The sequence below is a fragment of the Cheilinus undulatus genome, linkage group 17, assembly GCF_018320785.1.
Source record: "Cheilinus undulatus linkage group 17, ASM1832078v1, whole genome shotgun sequence".
In the NCBI taxonomy this organism is placed as follows: Eukaryota; Metazoa; Chordata; class Actinopteri; order Labriformes; family Labridae; genus Cheilinus; species Cheilinus undulatus.
The window spans coordinates 25,768,894-25,786,774 of NC_054881.1; the positions used below are offsets into that span (position 1 = coordinate 25,768,894).

The 17,881-nt window shown below is 38.0% G+C and overlaps 1 protein-coding gene across 1 annotated transcript in view; it reads right to left on the reverse strand.

Moving 5' to 3' along the window:
- LOC121524667 (matrix metalloproteinase-17-like) overlaps positions 1 to 17,881 on the reverse strand; it is a 149,922-nt gene that overhangs the window by 11,391 nt on the left and 120,650 nt on the right. Inside the window, exons 7-9 of the mRNA XM_041810112.1 lie at positions 17,523 to 17,605; positions 15,674 to 15,826; positions 14,793 to 15,050 (exon numbers count right to left, since the gene is read on the reverse strand). Of these exons, the coding sequence (XP_041666046.1) occupies positions 14,793 to 15,050; positions 15,674 to 15,826; positions 17,523 to 17,605 (494 nt within the window). The remainder of the gene's footprint in view (positions 1 to 14,792; positions 15,051 to 15,673; positions 15,827 to 17,522; positions 17,606 to 17,881) is intronic.

Genomic DNA, 17,881 nt, shown 5'->3' on the forward strand with positions numbered 1-17,881 from the left:
GAGCAAAGTATAGCTCAATTGATTCAAATTTATATTTCAAACATCTGAATAAAGTATTAACTGCACTAACATTAGTAAAGAAAAACAATAATAAGTGAGGGGTATCTAGAATTATAAATCTGAGACTTTTTCTTTTTTAGAGATGAACTGGACCTGAACCGAACTGTGACCTCAAAGCCGAGGTATGAACTGAACTGTGACCTCTGTGAACTGTTACATCCCTACTGTGAACCACAGGGTTGATGTTTCAAAAGACAATATGTCTAGCATGACAAAATAATAAAAATAGATTAGGGCTGGGAGGGTTAAAAACAGGTACAGGACCTACTAGTGGTGGTTGGCTGTGTTATAGTTTGATTGGAATGTTTGACTGAGATTGTGGGCCTGAACTGGTTAGAAAAATATTAAGAATTAGTTAAATGACTCATAATTCTGGTGCCAACCAAGGAATCTGAAATAAATGATAACTGAATCAATCATACACATCCCAAGTAAATACAATATGCAATGGCAGAACTCATTTGCAAATGTCTGACGATGACGAGTGACAGTTTACTTTTTGGACACCAGGTGGTTAGTTTTCAAATAGAGGTTTTTCCATGCATTTAGCCTTTCATATATACTAGTACACAAAAAAGTTTGAACTTCACTTTAAGGAAAACTTGTTCCAGTGTGGAAGAACAACAGTAAGAAAATGTTTGCATATCAAAGTCACCATTACTTGCTCTGAATGAGCTGCTTCACCTGCATAGCCAACGACATCTTATTGTTGACATGGCATCCTCTTTACAGCATGTAGGAATTTGCTTTTGCGTTTTCAAGTCAACAAAATAGGGAAAAACTTTCTTTTGAAAAATAACCACCTATGTGTGAACTAGACGTCAGTGTAACTAAAAAATGTACTTTGCTCAAAAGCTTCAGTTTAACTCATTTTACCAGCATGAGCCTGAAGAGTAAAAAAAAACAACAAAAAAGATTGTCATCTGATACCCTTGGCAACTACAGGGCTGAAGTTTGGAATAACAAAATCATGATGAACATTTGTAAACACAAGTAAAAATGCAAGCTCTGCCGGGGCTTTCCTCAAGAGAATAAGCTCTAAACATATAAATGTTTGTTGGATTGTTTAATCCTGATACATTCCAGGAAACTGGAAAATCTCTATGCTGATTAGCTTTTCAAACACAGCATCAAAATGTTTGCTCCATGTAAATGTTTTAGTATCTGAAAGTAGTTGTTGGAAGACATCTGTTTGTAGAGAAACATAAATTGTCAGATTTCCTGCAATGGTAGAGTTGCTGTCATTACTATGCATAGTATCCACACAGAATACTTGAAAACACCAAAGTCTACTGATACATGATCAGCCAGGTCAACTCATATAAATGACAAACACAGCACTTAATTTGCATTTCTCCAAGTCCAACTTTTAAAAGCAATATGGTTCTGTCATCCTCTTTAGCACTCTCTTTTCAAACTAGCCCGAGTATGTGCCAAGGTTCCCTCTGCTCCTCACTTAAATCAAGTGAGAGCTGCTTTGGTAGGAGAAGCAGAACCCATGCTGTAAAGGCAGAAAGGTTGCAGTCCATTTACCATGAGTTATGAATAAGCCTATGGACAAAACAAGCAAAACACGACATACCGTACAGTAATCATTTATTCAACTTTATCTTGTTTTACAAATTGTGGGAAGCCCAAACTTGGATTTAAATAGCCAAGCCATATAGCTTAAAATCTAGCCCCCACAAACAGACTACTTGTTCATATAGAATTTGCGAAGGGATTATGCCAGTTACCGTCTTTCATTTTTAGATCAAACCCAGGAGATGAACCCTGCAAGAGTCCCAAATAGTTGCCAAGGAGCATGTTTATTTGCTGTTTCTTGTAATTCTTCAAAACAATTGAAACTCTTAAATGCACAATGTAAATACAAAGTAAACTCTTAAATGTCCCCAGTTACAAGGGAAATGATGCTGGGCTTCTCTTGTCATTGACAAGAAAACAGAGTAGAAGAGTCCACTTTCTGTGCCTACTCATGAGAATATATAGAGCTTCAGCCTGTTGGAATTAAAATGAGGTATTATATAAATATAAGATAAGGTATCCTCTATAGTTCACAGACCCATATTGTACCTCTGAATATCTGAGCTCTTGCAGTAACATAGTTCATTTCTCTTTCTTCTTAACTATAAAACACCAGTCCCAAAATAGCTCTGTGAGGCCCTTTGCAGTGACGACTGACCTTAATTTCCTCACTTTCAAAAAATGTCCTCATTCCCTGAGTCTAGAACTGACCTTGATCCTCGCAGAGATAGAAATCCAAAAGTATACGCATTCACAAAGTCACTATCCTTATCCATCTATCACTATTATTGGAAGTCCAGGCCCATAGGGCTGAATGCCTGCCTGGCTTCTCCATATTCGCTCTTCTTTATTCTCTTTTCTTATCCACAGAGACTAAAAATCTTGGGGCTGTCAGGAGTGGTGATTAAATATCAAATGTCACCCACTCCTGACTAATAACTCTTGAATAAGCTCAAAAGCACAGCTCGTCTTGACATTATTTGACTAAAGAGGAGTCAGTGGACAGGATGAACGAGTGAAGATGATGATGACACTTTATCAAGAGGCCCTTCCAGTTTGCTCTTATGGTAATGTGCAATAATGTTCAAGAACTGAATATTTATGGTGCAGTTATTTATAGAGCCAAAACAGAACTCTTAAATTTATGATGACATCTGCTCTTAAAAGCCTCATCCTCTAGTTTCTTATCAAACTACAATTACTTAATTACTCGGGTCATTCTCAAAGCCTTATGGTAACAAATCTTTTATATCCTTGCACTGTTTGTCTGTCTTGAGCTCCGCCACTTACTAAAGATATAAGATGCCATAAAAAGCAGGTCCTAAAATACACAGTTTAATGAAATCCGTCATTTTCTAAGATCACAAGGCGGTGTAGTTAAAAGGAATCATTATTCAACAAGGATAAATACAGTATCAGGGGACTATTTTCAGCTGCAAGTCAATATTGTACATACTACTTAAGTAGCAAAGAAGCTTTTGACTGATTGCCTCAAGTAGAATCTACCATGTCCATGTTTATGCTAATGAAGCAACTTATAACCCAATATGTTGATTTATCTAATTCTTGTGTTTTTAATATTATTGAGCCAACAACGTAGCATCATGGAACAGCAAAGAAGCTCTGCCAGGCTACAGCCGCAATGTCAATTGTTCCATGTTTCAGTAAAAGCAGATATATGCCATCAATTTCATTATAACTTTAAATGTCATTTATTGCTCTTTCAATGTTGCAATTACATCTTTTACAATTTATCAGAGTATCAGGAACAATTCAATAAATAAATCATTGTCTTGGTAGAGAATATGAAAAAAAATCTGCATGCAAAATAAATGTTACTTATTTCTCTACTCGTTTAAATTCATCATCTTCTTTATGCACAGTTTACAACAGATATAGTTTTTTTAAGAGTTTGTGATACCCTTGTCTTACCTGTCCCTTTTAAGTGTAAAACTGATATGTATTGTGTCTGTACAGTGAGGGTAATATGCAGTCAAGTTCCTTGTACAGTGCCTATGAAAAGTAGGATGTCTTAATCCTTTATTGATTGTATAAATCAATAGAATTTGACTTTTTTTTTACAGAAAAAAAATTACAAAACTCTAATGTCAAAGTGAAAAGAGATTTCTACCAAGCAATGTCAACTGGGAAAAAAATCGTAAGGTAAAGTCAGTGATTGCATGAAAAAATTCACCCCCTTTAAAGTAACTGACCTAATTGGTGCAAATAGGTTATCCTCATTTCACTGAATGTGAGACTAAGTGCAGTTAATGTGTCTCAAGTAACTGTAGTTTAAAGACACCTGTGTTTGGAAGGTCCAACTCACTGGTTAGACCACGAACTTAAAAGAACACTCCAAGCCACTTAGAGAAAAGGTTATTGAAAAGTATAAGTCAGGGGATGGATACAAAAAAAAAAAATCAAAGGCACTGAACATCCCTCAAAGATCAGTTCAAGAAATCAAGAAATGGAAGGAATATGGCACATGTGTAAATCTGCCTAGATCAAGCCATCCTTACAAACTGAGTGACTGTGCATGAAGCAGACTAGTAAGAGAGGCCACCAAGACACGTATGACTACTCTGAAGGAGTTACAAGCTTCAGCAGCTGAGATGAGAGAGACTCTGCTGCATGCAACTGATGCTGATGAGAACAAAATGATACTTTTTGGCCGTCGGACAAGGTGCTATGTTTTTCTGACACCAAACACTGCACATCACCACAAACACCATCCTCACTATGAAACATGGTAGTGGCAGCATCATACTGCAGGGATGCTTCCTGGCAGCTGGCCCTGGAAAGCTCGTAAAGGTAAAGGGTCAAATGAATGTGGCAAAATAGAAGAATCCCAGAGGACATTCTCAGTCAGCCTGCAAGAGTACTATGACTTGGGAAAAGATTTATTTCCCAGTAAGACAATGACCAGAAGCAGACAGCAAAAATGAATGTTCTGGAGTGGCTGAGTCAAACCCACACCTCAATCCAATGGAAAATTTTTGGCAGGGCTTCAAAAGGGTTGTTCATGCCGGATCCCTGTGCAAACTGACAGAGCTTGAGCAAAGAAGAATGGAGTAAAATTGCAGAGTCCAGATATGCAAACCTGGCTGAGACCTATCCACACAGACTCAGTGCTGTGATTGCAGCCAAAGGTTCATGAACTAATTTAAATATCGACTTGAAGGGGGAAAATATTTATGCAATTACTTATTTTACATCACATATTTATATTTAATTGACATTACATTGTAGACATATGTTTTCACTTTGACATTAAAAGGTTTTTTGTCAAAAAAGTCAAATTATATTGACGATGTTTGACTTAAAAAGTAATACAAGGGTAAAATATCCCAGTAATACTTGTTATAGGCACTGTAAACTCACATATAGAACTGATCCTGGTTAGATTCAGTTTATGTTAATATTATTATGAATGTAGCACCGTAACTGACTGGTGAAGTGTCTAGGGTAGAGTTTCAATATTCCATAATTTTGAGTTTCCATATGAAACTAGCGGGAAAAAAAACAAAAAAACAAAAAAACAACAATATTAATACTTGTTTCAATACTACAACAAGAAAAAGGATCACCTAGGCAGCTAAAATTGATTAACTTAGTCATTTTTGACTCCTATCCTGCACATAAGGAAGACCAAATGAATGCATACCAAAACCTGCTGCACTGTTTATATTTATAAAAGTCAAAATTATTAAGATTTTCCTAGCATATATGCAAAATAAAACATTTCCTCCAAATTTTCATGAATAATTCAACAGTAGTGCGCATTATGTGTCTCTTCTCTGTCTATATTTCTGTTTTGTATTGAGAACATTTTATGGCCGTCAGTGTTAGTGCAGAGTTGTGTAGCTGTCATCAGTCCGTAGTTCAGAACATAAAGAAAAACTTTAGGGACCAGATGGCAACGCTCTATCTCCTCCTCTCTTTGCCCCTAACAGACACTAATGTTAATGTGTGCATCTTTATGAGATGCTAAATGGACCTTAAAGAGCTTTTTGCCAACTGGTGAATGAAACAGCAGGGTCAGAGGCTGGGACGAAGGGCAGAGAATAAAAACAGATGCAGAGGTGAGAAAGAAGCATTTCTTCAGCACCAGTAAAACATTATACACATTTTTTAAAAGCCCCTGTTGAACTTTGACATTTTTTATTTGCTGGGCCATGAAAATGACTCAGAAAACAAACTTTTGGGTCTTGACCCACCAGTTGAGAACGACTGGTTTTCATCATGTGGTATTGAAAATATACAAAAATATCACAAATTTTAGCAAACTTAGTCCAGGTTGGATGCTAACTCTTTCCCAACAGCAGTTAGGATTTGCTTCAGCATCAAACATATCTGAGCGTCAGCTCTCATTCCCTTTAAGAACTGAGAGCACATACCAGCTGGCGAATTGTTATTTTTACGGCGGCTTTTAGTTTTATTATTTAGCAGACTGAACTCCAGCCGCCTCTTTAAACTTCTCCAGCTCTTTAAACTTCTGTACTTTCATTGTTCCTTTGAATACACAAAACAAACACAGGACACTGGATGAAATATGCTGATGGAGGATGCAAAGCTGTATTTCACTGAAGCATTTCCACATCATCAGAAATGATAAAAAAAAGATTGAAGTGGAAACTTTTGAGACACAAAGGCATAACTTCATAAACAATCAAATTCTCCATCCACACCTACAGAATCAGATAGGATTAATCTCTGCCCCAGATTTTTGCCCTGACCGAAGAAAACCAAGCCAGGAGAGAGGTGACAAACTTTCTATCAGTCTAAATGAAAAAATAAGTCATATGTACACTCAGTGTTTTCACATGTTTACAGCAAAATTAGTCTGGTATACCTTGTGTTAAGACACAAAGTTCGGATTTCACTTCACAGGGACTTTATATACTCAAGAATTTAACTCTTAACCCTGCTATGCAAACAACAGAGAAATGGTGCTGTAACTTGGACTATACCAACATCCTCTGAAGTGAACCTCTGTGGTTAAAGATAATATTCATGCTTGACAAATTTCATTTCCTCTCTTTTACCTTTTAGTGTCTATGACTGAAAGGCTCAACTATTCCTGGGAGCCTCACTGGCATCAGCAGCAATGATTAGTATAATCATTACAGTCACATTACTATCCTTAAAGTCTCCCCTTTTCCCTTTACAGCTATCATTCTCTAAGGTTTTACAGCCTTCCTCCGTCTCTGTGATCTCTCTATCTGTCCGCTGAGTCAAGCCATCTATCTTTCTAATATCTTTTCTTTTCCTCTCCGTCTTTATGATCTTTCTTCATCCTCAAGTGTCCTCATATCTCCTCTTGTCTCGAATCCCCCTCCATCCTTCTTTTTGTCTCTCCGTCTTTTAGTTCTATGGTCAAAACAAGGTGTCACCATATCCCCTTTCTTCTTATTGTTGTCATATCAGTCCTTCTCACCTCCCTGTATGTTTCCAGCTCACATTTTCTCACTGTTCCCTCCGAGTCAGAGAAACAAACAGAGAACAGGCTTTGATGTGGCTTCAGTTCCCAGGCCCCATGGCGTATGTGTCTGTTTGTGCGTGCAGGGTTCCAAGTTTACCCCTCCAGGCTCTGCGGTGATAATGGCCGGGGGTGAAGCAGAGTTGGGACTGTGCTGTTGGCCTCACAAGCACACACTACACACATTTTCATGAACATATCAAGAAGGGTTAGGAGGAAGACAGAACACAGAGCACTAAACACCTGACAGGGACAGAGCTTCTTTACATTCTGCAGGGGGGATTAGGGGAGTTTCTGGCTGCCATTGCAAGAGGCTTCAAATTTCAGGACTGGTTTAAGGGTATTTCTTAAGTACAAAAACACCCATCATTAAGGAGCTGGTATACATACCCACAACAGCATTAAAGTAAAAGATATCCTACTCAGAGTCTCTCATGAAGTGGTGTTAGACAGTTTAACACCTCTGATTAGTCACATGCTCAAATGGCTGTTGCAGATCAGCATTAATGGAAACAGTGGCTGCGACCTTGACGCTCAGCTGCTACAGTGGAGCTGCTCTCTGTGTTTACACTGGGCCAGCTCCAAGGTCTGAATGTGTTTGACTGTGTGGAGCAAAGTGTTGGCAAAAAAAGGCCCATGTGTGCAACGTCAAAATAACAGATAAAAAGGTTAAAAAAATATTTTGACACATTAAAAAGAAACAATCAAATGCAAATGTGCCTCTAATCTGCATACTGCAGCTATGCCAACAAAAAATTATGCACGGATATAAGCAGGAAGACTGCCAGAATTAAATAAACTCACATGAAATTAAAATTAATACTATGACAGAATAGACTGGATGAAAGGAAAGAAATCTTTAATTTAATTCACTTTCTCCAGAGAACGTCATATCTTTGATGGGTAGAACTGAAACTGAACTAAGAAGTAAAGTAAACTTTAATCCATACATTTAACAGCCTGTTATTTTATTTAATATTTTTACGCTATTTACACAAATATATTGAAATAAAGCCAGATCAAGTCTCAGTAAACAGTCAGGATTGACAATATATCCTTCAAGTAAATATTAGTAATACCTGTGCTTGTGAGCATAGCACTCCTTTATTCCACTGAGACGTAACATTAAATCATAAGATCAGTGCTCATCGGTGGAAAGCACAAGAATATTGCACCAAGGTAAAAGTACTGTTACTTTGATTGAAATTTACTTATAACCATGTAAAACTTACCTGTTAAATACATTCACTGAATTGATATACACTAAATGGAAAAAAGTATTTGACCACAGCTGGAGTGTTAAAAAGTTGAAGCATTTAGGAACAACAGCAACTCAGCCATGAAGCAGAACACCTACATTAAATTACAGAATTGGGTCAACGACTGCTAAGGTGAATGGCGCGTAAAAGTCACCAACACTCAGCTGTTTCCATAGCTGAAGAGCTCTGAACTTCCAGTGGCATTAATGTGAGCAGTGGACTGCACGGCGGTACAGGGGCTTAGCGCAAGAAGGGTTCTGGTTCACTTCCCGGTCAGGGCCCTCCTGTGAGGAATTTGCATGTTCTCCCCGTGCATGCATGGGTTCTCTCTGATTACTCCAGCTTCCTCCCACCACCAAAGACATGGTCCTTGGGTTAAGTGATCACTCTAAATTGGCTGTAGGTGTGAATATGGGCGTTCCTGGTTGTCTCCATATGTCAGCCCTGTGATTGACTGCTGTCCAGTCCAGGGAGTACCCCACCTCTCACCCAATGACAGCTGGGATAGGCTCCAGCCCCCAACGACCCCAAATGGAATAAGCAGTATAGAAAATGGATGGACGGATTAATGAGAGCACAAAAACTATGCAGCCAGAGCTTCAATTAACTGGTCTCCATGGCCGAGCATCACCCAGTCCAATGCCAAGTGTCTGATGGAAAGCAAGGACTACAGAGACATGGTTTGATGAGTTGGTGGGGAAAAACTTAACCGGCCTGCACAGAGCCCTAACCTCAACCCCATCGATAAACTGGAATGACGCTAGCACCTTCTCATCAATGCCTGATCTCATAAGTGCTCTACAAAATGAATGGGCCAGATTCCCACAAAAACACTCCAAAATCTTGTGAAAAGCCTTCCAAGAATCCAGTGATTTGCAAGAGATTCTGGGAGGATTCATGTGAGTGATAGGATTAGTTATTAAATAAAAAGTAATGACAGTTAACTCTAGGGATGTCAAGTTATTTTATTCAAGATTCACCTGTGTTTCTCCAAAGGAAACTCAAGTAAACTGTGTGTTCTTCTCCTCAACCTTTATTTTTTTGCCTTTGGACTGTGAAAGAGGGCTCAGCTACACCCTGATGCTCTCCCACTTTGTTGTGGAGAGAATGTAACTTGATGGACATTACCGCACTACTTGGTTAAAAAAAAAGGACCTTAACTATTAAAAAGCTATCTGGTTCAGAAAATAACAGCATTACCACTAAGGTAAAGATTTTGTCAAGCTACTAACAACACTATTTGTAGCGATGCTACCGCCCAACACTTCTGCAACATTCAGTTTGGAGTGTGCCTCTGGAAAATCTCTGATTAGAGGTTTATGTACCACAAGCACTTTATCCTACCCCTCTATTCCAGCAAGAACCTGGATACCCTACACTTGCATGTAAAATGTAGGGGTAAGAACAGAGGTTACAAAAGTATTCACATTCATTACTCAGGTAAAAGTATGGATACTAGGGTTTAATAAGACTTCAGTAGAAGTTGAAGTATCAACTCAAGCTTTTTTACTCGAGTAAATGTATAAAAGTACTGGTTTCAAACTACTTAGTATTAGTAGTAAGTATAAAAGTAAAGGTAATGAAAGGGGGAAAAAAATGCCATTAAGGACAAAAGCTTAGGCTGCGCCACAGGGGCCTATTGTATTCTACAATTCCATTCCATTCCATTCTACCATTCCATTTCACCATTCCATTCCATTATACCATTTCATTCTATTCTACCATTACATTCCATTATGATTTCCATTCCATGCTACCATTCCAATCTATTCTACCATTCCATTCCACTTTCCATTCCATTCTATTTTACCATTCCATTCTAAAATTCCATTCCATTCCATTCTACCATTCCATTCCACCATTCCATTCCATTATACTTTCCATTCTATTCTACCATTTCATTCTATTCTACCATTCCATTCTATTTTTCCATTCCATTCTACAATTCCATTCCACCATTCCATTCCATTATACCATTTCATTCTATTCTACCATTCCATTCCATTATACTTTCCATTCCATTCTACTACTTCATTCCATTCTACCATTTCTTTCCATTCTACCATAGTGCGCTTCCCCACCTCCCCCCCAAAAAACATTTTTCTAAAGGCCATAATAACTATAATGTTATATTAAAATGTTAATGTTGAAAAATTTGGGATGCACCTGTTTCAGCCGCATTTATGCCCATTGAAAATTAACAAATTTTAGTACAATGCAAATACATTAAAGAACCATATATGTGTACTACTGAGCATTAACATGTGTTTTATGGAGCGGAAGATATGATGACTAGTTGCCTATAAGTATTGGTCTTCCTGGCTACCAACCTCCTTGCTGGTGCTTGGTTGGGACATTTCGCTTGAGTTCTCTTGAGTTTCTTCCACGGACATCTTCGTACTAGGCTACATATGTCTGCCATTTCCTTGCTGTAGTGTGACATGACTTGTGTCGTGTACAGGTGTGATGGATCGCGTACAAACCAATAGGGTGTCAGAATGGTATTATGTTTACACTTCTCATCCAACCACAATCAAATTCACTCGATCCAGATGGCGTGATTTATCTGGATAGGTTTTTGGGTTTTTATTTGTATTTTTTTAACAATGACAAGCCGGAATGAAAACAAGCTGAAATGAAATTATTATTATCATTTTAAAATGTAAGGAGTAGAAAGTACAGATTTGCATGAAAATGTAAGGAGTAGAAGTAAAAATTTGGCTAAAAAATAATTACCCCAGTAAAGTACAGATACCCAAAATTTCTACTTAAGTAAGGTAACAAAGTATTTTTACTTTGTTACTTGACACCTCTGGCTAAGAATGAATTTATAGGGACAAGTAGGGGATGGGGTGAAGTGGGATTAAGACTTTCCTTTGCCATTCGCCTCTGAATACCATGTGGTACCAGTAAAACAAACAACTGGCCAGTTTCACATACCCAGTAGACAGAAAGCTAGGACCTCCCCCTTCTGTCATTTAGTTTCATTTTATTTACTCAGTAACAGTTGCAATCTAAAGTGTAGTGAATGACTATTATTCCTCAAAACTTTACTTAAATGAAAGTGAAATTACTTATTTCAAAAACTACTCAAAACACACATGTACACAAAAGCCCCTCAACTCAATGCAATTAGTTACTTCATGTCCCTAACAGCATTACAGTTCAAAGTGTGTAAACTGGTGGTTGTCAGTTGTGTGCTTGGTTGTTTGTAGTTTACATCGCACACATCATGCAGCTGTATACAGCCTGAACTTTCTGGTGTATCCTCCAGTAACACTTACCATGTATGTAATGTATCTGCAACAGCCAGATACATACACCATCACAAGGTTAAAATGGAAGTATAGCTGTGGCCTGGGAGACTCACACCAATTGAAGATGGTGTGTGGGCTACTTGAGGAAAACACCAGCATGTTAACATGCTAAGATTAAAAAGTAAGCATACTCATGATTAGTCTGGCTTCCAGTTGCAGCTTGCATTAAATTCAAAACTATAAGAATTGTCTACAAAGCAGTAACCAAAACTGTTTACCTGGAGTCCCTCATCCAGGTCTACACTCCTTCTCGCCCACTACGCTCAGCCAGCGAAAGGCGCCTGGTACTTCCAGCTCATCAGGCTCCTAAGTTACTAGCTCGACTCTTCTCCTCTGTTGTCCCTAAGTAGCGGAATGAATTACCCAACTCCATTCGATCCACAGAGTCCCTCTCTACTTTCAAGAGAAAGCTAAAGACCCAGCTCTTTAGAGAACACTGTGCACTCAGCTAGACTATTCTCCACTGTTGTCCCTAGTGGTTGAGTGAGTCTCCCAACTACAGTTGGCTCGCACTTTCCTACTCTATTTCTGGAATTTTTGCCCAGCTCTTTGTGAGTGACACAGCACTTGGTACTTGGTAATTAGTTGTTGTGAAGTGAAATGGATGGTGATAATGATAAATCTCACATTTTGCTTGTTCCATTGTTGGTGTTTATAAAAAATTAAAAAACAAAAACAAAAAAAACCAACAAAAAAACAAAAACAAAAACAAAACAAAACAAAAAATACCTTATACCAATACCAAATACCAATACCAAAATATACCTTAGGTGCTTGCCTTAAACACTGCATGGCAGCACCTGTGTCCAACTGAACCTGAAGCATTTTGTGTCACTTACTGATGTTTCTTCTCGTCTAGATCTTGCTTGTGTTGTTCTTGCTCTGGAATGTACGTCGCTTTGGATAAAAGCGTCTGCTAAATGACATTGTAGCACTGTAATATTGTAGTTTGTAGTGTTTAGAATAATGGTTGTCTAAAGCCCTGATCAGTCCAAAAATTTGTGATGAGGCAATTAAAAACCTGCAACTGCTTGCAATGAGTTACTTTGCAATTTTCTAAAAGCCTGTTCGTTCACAGCTGGAGGAGACAGTGTTTCATTTCCATGGTAACCACTCTCACAGTCACTCATTTTAAAGTGTTTTATATTTATGTTACTGTGCAATCAATCTGTCTGTACAAGAAGGCCAGAACTGACGTAGATAAGTAGACGCAGCTACTGTGTAAAATTACATGAATGTATAAAATGCATGGCAATCTTTATTTTTTTTAAACCAAAATTGTCCATACAAGGATGGCAGAAGAAAAAAGTTGGGTGATAGTAGTGGATGGAGGATTCAGAAGTCCTGAGAGTTAAACTTCTCAGTATTTTACCGCTCCTAGGAAGTTGACTCAAAATTCTAATCTGATCTCAAAACTTCAGCCGTCAAGTCTTGAATGTTGCTAACTTGCATAATTGCTCCATCCGAGTCTCATTTTTCTCAAGTAATTCACTCCGCTTTGAGGATTTCCCCCGAGAAGGATATTGCATGGTCTTGCCCTAGGCTGCAGCAAGCTCCAGAGCAACCAGTGGTCTGATGCTCTGCTGGAGTGTTACAACTCTATTTCTCCCTGACAAATGTAATCATTTATCAGACAGAGAAACTAGCAGTGGTGATTTATCATTTATATCGAATGTAATCTATCAAAACGTGTATATAATCAATTTTTAACCAAGATAGAAGAAGATGAAATATGTCACTGGCTTCCTTTGACTCTGACTTATAGTCTTGGTGACATTACTTCTGATATTTCATCTTGATCATTTTTTGGGTTGAAGATTGGAACGTAACATTTTTAATCCAATATTCTTATAGCTAAAATGCTTTAAAGAGGTTGCCATTTGATTAAAGCAGAGGGAGTCAAGGGAAGAATCTGATTTTAAGGATTTCTCTTTTGTTACAACATTTTTAATTCTGTATGCATATTTTATGTCAATGTGTTTATGACACATTCTTAAGAAAAAAGCTGTAAAGATAAACTGTTTAAAATGATCAATTCAACAGCTTCAATTTCTACTCAAGAGAGTGACAACTACTGTGCAAGGACTTTTGGACAACAGGGTAATCTTGGGTAGTTGGAAAATATGATCATTATAATTTACATGATTGTGATTAATTTAGTTGAATTCCATACATAATGTATGTACCTAAAAGTAGAACTTTTGCACTGGAATTTCTATATAAATTAGGACACCCGCCTAACTTCTTGTTCTTTTTCTAACTTCTTGTTTTTGAATTATGGTGTATTTACTAAACAAGATGAGGAAGAAAAGCTATTTAAAGTGCACTTCCTGGTTCAAGCAATCCCACAATGCTTGCAAAAAGATCCAAGCATTGACCCCAAAGGCCACCATTAGTATCTTTCTCCCTCTTTAGGTGACCTCAACCCAGGCTTAAACCTTACCAAAACTGTGCTTGTCATGCATGTCTTTGAACCTGCAATAGTCAGACACACTGCCATTTGAAAGAACAATACATGGTTTCAGATTGATAAGCAGTCCTCTAAAAGTGAAGTTGGAGCATTTATACACAATTTTTGCATATCTTTGGAACATTAAATGGGTTGCGCAAACAATGTGGTGGGGGAGTGGCATCCCTCCACATCTAAAGAGAAAATCACAGAAAAGAAATGTATGAATAAATCCAAACCGGGTTTATTTTCACTTCTTTGTATTTCTGTGATTCTCTAGTCTATAGGGGATTTCAATCACTGTTTGATGTTCTGATAAGTACTCCTTTTGAAGCACAGACACACATTAGGCTTCAAAGCAAAGCTTACATTAATTAACCTTCATACCTTCTTTCACCTTCATCACTAACTTTGCTTAGTGACAAAGAATGAGATCATGAATCTCTGAATCAGGTTTTCATTTCCTGCAGAGTGACTGCTTTTACTCTGTTTGACGGTTTAACAAACAAACATGACCTTACAGTCAGCCACTGGTCCTTTTGAGTCTTGTGCAAGGACATGCTAGGGGAAATACGTCTCCTAACAAGCCTGAGATAACCTTCAGATTCCCTCAGAGAAGATTACATCAAAATATCACCTGCGAGTGTGTTTTGAGTCCCTGTAAGTGTTGGAATAGAAAAAAAAAATATTTAAGCATTACTCACCATCAGACCACCTCATGGCGTCATCCAGCTGGGGCGGCAGCCCCTTCCACAGCAAGCTGTCTTTAGGATAACCAAGGTCCATACGCCTCAGGTGGTCGTCATAGCGCCAGTACTGGTTGTCCTTGAAGAAGTAAGTTTTATCATTGTGGAGCCAAACGAAAGCTGCATCCACACCGTCAGAGGGAAGGCCGAAGTCACTGATTGGACGAGGGTAACCCTCCTCTACGATATTATCTTTAAATACCCAGTACTTCAACCCTGGCGGTGGACAGAAAATCTATATTAAGATATACAGTTTAATTCATTTCACACCATAGGGACAGTATTATTTTAGTTATTCATGTGGAAAAATAAATGCAGCACACCCTCTATACATTAAAAAATGTTCATACATTTCTTGTAATGCAGTCAGTGAAAGGCATTCTCTGCCAGGACAACTGCTTCATTTTTCATATAAAACTGTCCTTAATCTTAAATAAGTTCTATATAAAATGTATGGCTGGTCTTTCCACTCGAGAAAAAACTTTCCTCAAAGTCAACGGTGGTGTTGAAAGAAAGGCGAGAGCAATCTCTTTTGTTTTGAGTCCTTACTGAATGGATATATAAAAAGTCTCTAGGTCATCTGCTTTTCTTCAAAACCCCTTGTGTGGATATGCTGTCTCTAGGAATAATGCATGCATCAGTGTTCAAGAAAGATTGCTGCCTCGTTACATGCAGAAATAAAAAAAAAGATTTCAATCTAAACTAAAGAAGTATTGTATACTTTTGTCAGAAAATAAACAAACTAACACAGTTTGAACCAAATAACTTTTTGTACATAAAAAAAACTAAATAAAGGATCTGAAACCATATTTGGAAGTAGATTTTCTCCAGACATGTACCTTTAAAAAATACAATTTTATGGTCTCCTGGTCTCTCGTAAACAGCATCCACACTGTCCAGGTTGGTAGGGAGGCCCCGCCAGAAACGATGGATCTGAGCCGGGCGTAAAGACACCAGGTGTTTCTCTCGAGTTAGTCGCCAGAAATACTTTCCTATTAGGAAGAGGACAATTTTATTAGAATTTCTTACCTAACTTGCCTGACAGTAATGTATATAATGCTGAGGTTACCAAACTGGAATCCCTTCTTGCAAAAAGTCGTTGTACATTAAAATCAGCATGATCAGAAATACAAATTAAATACAATTTCTTGATATATAATTTATGATAACAATGTTGTTTAGAACTCATTGCAGTGAATGTCATTTTTTTAAACAGTCTCTCATGGTTCCTTTCTAAACAGTAATAGTAATAGTAGCCACGTGCATGTGTTTGCATGACGGATTCATTGTGCACAGCCTCAAAAATTAACACGATGTAGAAACGACACATGTAGGGGGAGTGAAGGTAAGGGCAGGATGCAACAGTCCACACAATAGCAGGAACAAAAATGACAGAAAGTTCGGAGTGAATTGATTTATCATGTCCACAATTATCCACATCTGCACTGTGTTATATTCAAAGGCCACAAACATGCCTGTCTATATCGCTGGGATGGATATGTTCCATTTAAACCTGTAAGAATAATGGAAATATAACCAGATAGGGATGAATGGATGTATCCCAAATTGGCTAAAAACCAATACAAATAAAGATAGATCTTAATCAATACAGTACAATTTGTGTCATGGTGTTGTTTGAACAGGAGGGGGCGCTGCCTGCCTTTAACTCTGCTTATTCAATATCAAAAATTCTTTTCAGCTGACCCCACAGTTGCAGCTTTCTTCCAACAGAGCTCAGCAGCCACCACTGGACTTGAGCAAGAACAGAAAATAGATATTTGATGAACACGAGTCTGGATCTGCTCAAGGTGTTCTTGCCACTGAAACTTTGCTTAATACTGCTAATTGCCAAGCTCAAAATGGATTCTTTTGGGTTTATGTAAATGATGGAACTAAGAGTATGAGCTTGATTTACTCTCTTTGTAAAACTTGAGATAACTTTGGTTGCAAATTGGAGCTAATGGAAAATGGAAATAAAGTTTGATTGACTGAGACTGATTATCAAAGAGAGATTTATTTTTGTTTTTAGCTTCAGCTATTTTACTAGAGAATGCTGGTATTTCAAAACAGGCCCAAGGCTGGTTGAAAAGAGTTTTCAAAAGCATGAAAAATACATAACGCTGTCCATCAAAAAGGACTCAAAGATAAAAAGTTAAGTCATGTGTGAAGGACTTAAATTTAGGAGCTTGAGGCACACAGGTAGACCTGGACTGCAGGCAGAATCACAATCTACCTTGCTATTTATTCAAATGTCTGAAAAAACTAACATACAAAGGGCAAAACGATTGAAACAATGATTTGTAAACTTTCAATGTCATCTTTTGTAAGTTATATAAAAAATTCAAAAAAGGTTCAAAAATGTCAGCTAAAGTTCAGCATACTTTGCCGAGACATCTGCCGCTGAAGGCAGGAGAGTCTGCTTCTTGTTTCTGTTGTCAGTGTGATGCTGCAGGTCATTCCTCCAGAGGGCAGGCATGAAAACCTGATGTAATTTTTGGACTGCAGACTCTCAGCAGGGCTCAACAGGCTCAGCCGGGCATCTACATCCACCCAGTTCCTTCTCTCTCTCCTTTTTTTTTAATTTGCTCTCCCTCCTCCAACTTCCGCTCATTTAGCTAATTTCTTTTTATTTCTCCCCACACAGCTCTGTGGCTCTGTGTCTGACTGTCTCCCTCTGTGACTTGGTACCTTTGAAAAAGAAGGCCTCCCCTCGAATCTGGGCCACTGCATCAAAGTGACTGGTGCATCTGTCGGGGGCATCTCGCGCCAGCCTGAAAGAGATGTGAGGAAAGTCGAAAAAGAGGAAGAGAGAAGGTTGAAAAGAGAGGAAAACAAGAAGCTCTTGTGTAAAAAGTGGACATTAACTCTATAAATCTTTGAACACTCACAGTAGTCTAAAATAACTAACCTAGTATGTAAAAAAGACATTTTTAAGGAGAGAGACTGATTTGCTATTTGCGCTCTTTAAATTAGATCTTTATATTAATCTAAATTCCATGCAATGTGTCTGTGTTCCTTTGCATGAACCAATGAATCAAGGCTAAACA